Source organism: Vespula pensylvanica, chromosome 12 (assembly GCF_014466175.1).
Source record: "Vespula pensylvanica isolate Volc-1 chromosome 12, ASM1446617v1, whole genome shotgun sequence".
NCBI lineage: Eukaryota > Metazoa > Arthropoda > Insecta > Hymenoptera > Vespidae > Vespula > Vespula pensylvanica.
In genome coordinates, this window is record NC_057696.1 from 1,216,673 (window position 1) to 1,224,755 (window position 8,083).

Sequence of the window (8,083 nt, forward strand, 5' to 3'; positions counted from 1 at the left end):
TTTAATATATTTTTCTATTTCCTTTTCGTGTTCATTTTAAAGGAAAGTGTATTAAAATATTCGTGTTTTTAAACTAACAAACAACAAATTTTGAAAGCTTCAGATCGTTGTGCTCCTTTCTTTGTATCTTTTCGTTTACTATCTTTTAAATGAACACATGTGGTCATGTTGGATTTTAATTTTCTTTATGTATGTGTGTAATGTGAAGTGCGTTTGTCGGAAGTTAACGAATGCATTGCACTTGCACAACACTGCGATTTAAAGTTTCTCTTTGTTAACGTGTCAGTGTATGTTGAATAGAATTACATTCAAGTGTTGAAGCAAATAATTGAAAAGAGAAAGAAAAAGAGCGAAAGAGAAAAAGAGAGAGTGAAAGAGAAAACGAGAAAGAGAGAGACAGAGATAACAAGAGAGAATGAGAGAGAGAGAGAGAGAGAGAGAGAGAGAGTGTGTGTGTTCGATAGTTATTTAAAAAGTCTAATGCTTTTCACAAGGCAAAAGATAAACAGTATGTGATGTAGAAAAGGAGAAAGAAAGAAAGATAGATAGGTAGATAGATAGATAGATAGATAGATGGATAGATAGATAGATAGAGAAAACAAGGATTAGAAATTTTCATTTCACCATTGGATCTACTATGATATGTAAATTTATGTTAAATTAGACTACAGAAACGACTTCGAAACAACGTCTCTAACTTCTATCGGTAATTCCAATTTTGTTAGTTCGAAAGTTTTCTTTTTCTCTTCTCTCTCTTTCTCTCTCTTTCTCTCTCTTTGTCTCTCTCTTTCTCTTTTTTCAACTATCTATTTATCGTACTTTCTTTCTCCTTCATCTTTTACCAAAGTCTTAAATAAATATATAAGATACTTTTGTTACTTCTTGTATTTGAATAATTTTCACTTTGACATCGATTCTATTCTAAATCGAATAATGTTTCTATTAAATCCATCAAAACGTTTCCTTTTCCTTTCCAGAAAATTCATATATTATTTATAAACAAAACTACATTTTTCGTTCTTTTTTCTTTTTTTTTTGCTTTTTAAATCTTTCAAAAATATAGAATTTTATTTTGTAAAAACTGAAATCAATAGGATTCTATTATTAAAAAGAAAAGGAAACAAAAAAAAGAATGAATTGTAAATAAAATTGTATTTTCTTTTTTCTTCTCTTCTCTCTTCCTTTTTCATAACCTAAAACTAAAATTGATATTATTTAAACGTTTTTTTGGAAAAAGTTGACGTTTCACGCGTCTCATCAAATTAATAAAATTTTACTTAATTCATTTCTGGTTATTGAAATCTAACATATTCGACGAGTAGTATTTCAGCTTATCAAAAATTAATTAGATATATTGAAATTAGTCGATATATAATAATCGATAGTGAAATTTAAATGAATTGATTAGATGATATTTCCAAGATTAATTCTTACGAAAATTATGAAGATAATTTTGATTCTCTTCGTGCAGTCTCTCTCTCTCTCTCTCTCTCTCTCTCTCTCTCTCTCCTTCTCTTATCTTTTTTATTCAGTGTGCACTTCTCGTAAATATTCTCTCTCTCTCTCTCTCTCTTTCTTTCTCTAGCTATCTATCTATCTCTTTCTCTCTCACCCTTTTTTTCCCTGGAGAGAGTTCGATATCTGTGAGAGGTCGGCACGCCATTCTTTTACGAACATCTCACGATTTCTCACCTTCGAGGAGCCGATGGCGTGCATCCGCCCCCGATTTAAGGGACGGTAGTAAGAGAAGGACGGAGAAGTCATAAAATCCGAGTATATGCATGATGGCTATGAATTCAAATGGATTCTCTTTCTATCCACGATGGGGGCTCCTTCGAACTCGATGAAATGTGATATTTATCGCAGCTACTCTTACTCAAATTCGATTGAAAATTTTATGTAATATCGTAATCTTTTATGAATAAAGATTTCATAATTATATGTGTGTTAATTAGAATAAATATTATGTTATATATGATAACAATGTATGCACGTATTAATTGTCTTTAGAGAAAATTTATATAGAAATTTATATAATAAACGTAATAATGTTTATGAATTTATTTAAAAATTATAAGTCATAAAATTACAAAAAAAGAAAAAGAAAAGAAAAGAAAGAAAGAAAGAAAGAAAGAAAGAAAGAAAGAAAAAGGCTTAATTTTATGTTGACACAAGCAGATGTTAGAGATCAAGATAGAGAATCAAATATAATGTTAATAATAATAATAACATAATAACTAAAAAAATATTACATATATATTTATTAATATAATTATTATATATTATAAATATATAATATAATAAAATATAATATATATGTATTATTTATTATTATAAATATATCATTTTGATCATCTTAAAAATCTTCGATCTTTTTAAAGATATAGAGGAACCTTGTTAAAAAAAGTCGTACGGTACACAGGGGATTATAATACTGCAGCAATAACTTTTTTGCAGTTGGACGCGTGAGAGATATATGAAGGTCAATTGTGTTCTTTTTTTTTTCTTTCCTTTTTTTTTTTATATAGAATCACATATCCCTGATTGCATTGGTTGTCGCAGCTCGACATTCTCTATAAAAAAAGTATTACTGTATATCGAAAAAGTATTATTATAGGAAATATTTATAAGCGCTTACTCAGCGCTTACTCAGTGCTTACGCTACGCTTACTTTAAGTATTTGTTTCAAGTCTTTATGACTTTTAATCTCGCAAATGTAAATGAAAATTCTCATGTAAATGAAAAATGTCATTATTAGTAATGTAAAAGATATTGTTTCTTCCATATAAAAATAATCTATTTATAATTTATTAATTTATCTAAATTTTACAAATCAGTTCCAATCTGAATTTTTGATTGACGAAAGAAGATGAATTTTCTTTGGAAGTATTTGTTTATAAAAATTGTTTATAACAAATTGTTAATTAATTATTAACAATACGCTTGAAAAATAAAGAAAATTTTACCTTTTAAAACGGTTTTCGAATCAAGTCTCTACGACTTTTACTTTCCGAGATATTCCCATGTAAATGAAAAACATGATTATTAATAATATAAAATAATTATTTATTTTGTAAAAATATAATTTGTTTATAATTTATTAATTTACACAATTTTACAAATTGGCCGCAATTTGAATGTTTAATTGTCAAAATAATATGATTTTACTTCGTAAGAATTTGTTTATAACAATTGTTTATAACAAATTGTTAATTAATTATTAACAATATGCAGAAAAAATAAAGAAAATTTTTCCCTTTAAAATGGCGTTCGATTCAAGTCTCTACGACTTTTAGATCCAAAGATATTCCCATATAAATCGAAGACGATTACGTTGACCTACTAACCTATATAATTTCATTCATATGGTTCGGTGACACACTGACCTATATAAATTCCAAGAAATTACGATGCTTTACTACTACTACTACTACGAACAGCTGTATGAGAATTATGAATGAAAATCTTTCGAAGGCGATATCTTTGGAACGAAAAATCGTAGAGACTTGATACAAACACCGTTTTCAAGCATATTTTATTCTTTCTTTATTTAAGTAATGCAATAATATTGTTATAATAAAACCGATTTTGTTAATAATTTTTTTATAATTAAAATTTTTCTTTTAATTGTATTTTCGGAACGAAAAGTCGTAGAGACTTGAAAAAAACACCGTTTTCAAGTATAATTTATTCTTTATTTATTTAAACATTGCAATAATATCGGTATAATAAAATCGATTTTGTCAATAATTCTTTAAATTGAATTTCTTCTTTTCTATCGTAATAAGGACATAATTACAATGAACTTATTTCAATTGTCATTATTCAATTGTCAATTATGTAAATTTTAATTTGTTTATTTAAAATAAATAATAGCAAATCTATTAATGATAATTGATAATGTACAAAATTGAAAGATCGATAGCTCCACTACTATATATGTAATTGCTCTTATTCCATTTTAGTTGCATCTTCACATGATTTTTTTTAGAATTATTTAAATCAAAATATTTCCTAAATTAATAATTCTCCAAGAATACATGAATTAATATCTTTTTATAGAGAATGTTGAGCTGCATCGACTAATGCAATCAAAAGCGTATAATCTTATTTAAAACAAAAACTTAGTTGACCTTTACATGTACTTTACGTGACCACTTGTAAAAAGAATTATTATATCATATTATGTACCGTATCGTTCAACTTTTGTTAACAAAGTCTCTCCATACATTTAAAAAGAACGAAGACATTCAAGGTGATCAAAGTTATTACTCCATCCTGTACATATGCATCAAATTTATGTAAAAAAATTTATTTATTCTTTACTTATTTTACTATATACGAAAATATTATTAATAATTAATAATTATATATATATTACATTATGCATATTAGTTATTTTACAACATAGCTATTTAAAAATTATTAATCGAGAACATATAAAGTAAATGTATTAATTAAAGTAGTCAATCAGAATTTATAAATTGACTTAATAAAAGAAAAAAACAAAAAAAAAAAAAAGAAGAAGATAAGAGACAGGATAGAGATAATAATTTCATTCTGATCAATTAACTCACTATCTAGAAAACTTACTGTTCGGGTCGTGTATCCATCTCTTTTTATCTCCAACCTTCATTATACGGGTATCATCCTGGAAAAAAAAAGACAAAGAACAAGATCAGTAAAAGCAGTAATATACCTACTCGTTTTTTTTTTGTTCTTTTTCTCTCTTTCTTTCTCATTCTTTCTTTTTTAAATTACGATGGTATTACGTCTTCGTATAAAAATATAAAAAGCGTGTACGGTGAGAAACAGCAGCAGCAGCAGCAGCAGCAGCAGCAGCAGCAGCAATAGCTGCTGCAGCAGCAGTAGCAGCAGCGGGGTTATTCTAGGTTAGAAAGATTATCCGAGTCTTCGTTCAAAAAATTAACTATACCGAGGTAGATATAAAGTTTAACAAGCCTGGGGTAGATGACGTTCGCTAAATTACATAGGGCCGTTGGACGAAGAGTTGGAAAAGGAAGGCCAACTTAAGGAAAAGGGAAGATATACTTGCTGGTTTCTTTGTTAAAATTCTAAAAAAGAAAGAAGAAAAAAAAAGAAAGAAAGAAAGAAAGAAAGAAAGAAAAAAAGAAGGAAAGAGTAAAAGAAAGAAATTAGTTATTATTTTTGGTTCGTTCGTCTAAAAATTAATCCAACACGATTTCTTTTAAATCTGTTTTTATCTACCATCAGTATTCAGCGTGAAGTATTAAAGAAAAAGAAAAGAAAAGGAAGAAGAAGAAAAGAGGAAGAAAAATAAAAGAAAATAAGAAATTCGTTATCTTTAATATCGTTTGTATTAAGTTTATAATTAACTTTAATATTAACGTACAAATTAAGTAGAATATACTATACCGTTTTAATAACGAAGCACTTATTAGCATTGATAATAATTCATATTAAATTGAGTATTTTCTAGGAACGACGTAATAAAATAATAAATAAATGTTCATTTTAGGAAAATAATAATTTGTCGATAAGAAATCAATAATAATCGAAGATACAATCGTTTTTCAATCAATCAAATAAATTCGTGCAATTACACAACTAATAATATAGTATTATTACATAATACTATAATAATTTATCGATAAGTATTCGATGTTGAAGTTTTTAATAAAAAAGTTTTAATATCGTTTATTTAAATAAATACAATTGAATATGTATTATTATTTTAATAAACAATTCTAAGATTATTTATTTAGATAAATAAAACTGTATGTATATGTACATATATATATATATATATATTATTGTTTTAATAAAAATTTCTAATATTATTTATTTGGATAGATAAAACTGAATATACCATACTTATAGATATCTTAACAATTAATCTTCAAATTAGAAGAAGGAATTATACGTTTGAATAATTTCTTACTACTTGACATTGACATACTATAATTTACGTTAGACTGACAATGACTACTTTTCAAAAGTGTGAACAACGTAATTCACGCTTTTATTTCAATAAAAGCAAACAAACGCTGAACACAAATTCAACGATCAAAACCCTATCTTATCGAGCTATCAAATAACTATTTGAAATAGTCAATAGATACGTTTTAGGAAACAAATCAAGAGAATCTTTCGTAACTAAGCGAACGTAGAACGTGACAAACGATCGCATGTCTATCGTATAAAACTCCGAATAGGAAGTTTAAATTGGAGCACGGTGTTTCTCGCTCGAAGTTCAGGCCGAGGTCATCGAAGAAAAAAAGGAAAGAAAAAAGAAAAAAGAAAAAAACAAGGGAAAAAAAAAAGAAAAAGAAAAAAATGGATAGATACGTACTTGGCTTAGAGAAGGAAAAGAAAAAAAAAAAGGAAAAAGAAAAGGCTAGCGTTGTGAATCGAGCGAGAAAATTGAAGAGAAAGAGCTAGCCACCGAGCGAGAAAATTGAAGAGAGAGGGACAGAGAGAGATAGAGAGAGAAAGAGAGAGAGAGAGAGAGAAAGAGAGAGAGAGAGAGAGAGAGAGAGAGAGAGAGAGAGAGAGAGAGAGAGCGGAACGAAGGCGAAGTAGCCTCGCGTGATAGTTCATGTGGCAGTTTGCAGCAATTCGTGGATAACACATCTAAAATACCCATGGGAAACGACTTGAAATGTAGGTCAGTGACCAGAGTTAAAGCAGATCGAAATGAAAGATCTCTCTTTGCACGGAGTTTGTTTAATAAAGTTAGGATGAAAAGAAAAGAAGAAAATAAAGAAATAAAAAGAGAGTAAAAAGAAAAAGAATAGAGAAGTGACGACAAATATAATAAATATAAAAGATCAGATAATATATATTAATAGTAATCAACTAATACAAATAATTAGTTTTAATTATTATTATTATTATTATTATTATTATTATATAAATTTTTCTAGTTAATATTTTCTTTCATGTTTTTTCAAAGCATTTAGAAAGATAATAAAATAAATGAATATTAATATGATAGAATATTATAATAAAGTAATAACTGTTATAACTAATAATACATTAATATTATTATGTTATTAATATTATACCGATACTAAGATAATTAAAAAAAAAAAAAAAAATTAATACAAAACAAAATATATATTTATATATCTTATATATCAAAATATTTCTATTCATATATCGATACATCGACACGCACATATATATACATTGACGTATTAGATACATATGTATATGATAACAATTTTACAAATTAATTTTCTTCTCTATTTATTTTCTTTCCTCAGAGATAAGTAAGTACATGTGATGAAGTATATACCTTATATACCTTAAAATACATATCAAAAGTAATAGTCGGTAGTCGGTCGAATGTGTTAACACAGGCTATGTTTCATTATCGAATCAAACACTAACGTCATATCCTATTCAAGTCATTTCATATTCCGATCGATATTCATATATCGAATCGTATAGTTTCAGGGCCAAGTTATACGTGTCTATCTATATATCAACATTTTGCTAAAAATAACGATTGCACATCCTCTGTAATATGCCCTTTGACCGATTCATTCGATCGCATTGCAGAGCTAAGCAAACGAACCAAAGGATTTCCTACGGGCAGAACAGAGTGGAGGCCACGAATTAAGGACAACGAATGAATTCCTTTTTTTTCTTCTTCTTCTTTTTTTTTACTGTTTTTCTTTCTTTCTTTTCTGTTTTTTTTTTTTTTTTTTTTTTTTTTTTTTTTTTTTTTTTTTTTTTTTTAACAACGGAATATGAATACACATATCACTTTGTTCTGGGACATATATTCTCTGTCTCTTTCTTGAACAATCCCTTGTTGTTTTTTTTTTTTTTTACATCTAACTCTCTCTCCCTCTCTCTCTTTAACACATGTGTGTGTGTGTGTGTGTGTGTGTATATACACATATACATATTTTCAACGCAACCCCAAACGAGCTCCCTACAAAGTTGCATTTTTTATCGCGTCGAACGAAATGTGCATCGTTGCAAGAAAAATTGCACGATGCAACGACGTGGAGAGGTATAAGAGAGGAAAAAAGAGGAAATAAAAGAAAGAGAGAGAGAGAGAGAGAGAGAGAGAGAGAGAGAGAGAGAG

General features: G+C 27.5%; 1 protein-coding gene across 1 annotated transcript in view; it reads right to left on the bottom strand.

Moving 5' to 3' along the window:
- The window catches only part of LOC122633456 (proteoglycan Cow), a 138,979-nt gene that overhangs the window by 53,142 nt on the left and 77,754 nt on the right, over positions 1–8,083 (bottom strand). Inside the window, exon 2 of the mRNA XM_043821357.1 lies at positions 4,594–4,651. Coding sequence (XP_043677292.1) covers positions 4,594–4,651 — 58 coding nt within the window. The remainder of the gene's footprint in view (positions 1–4,593; positions 4,652–8,083) is intronic.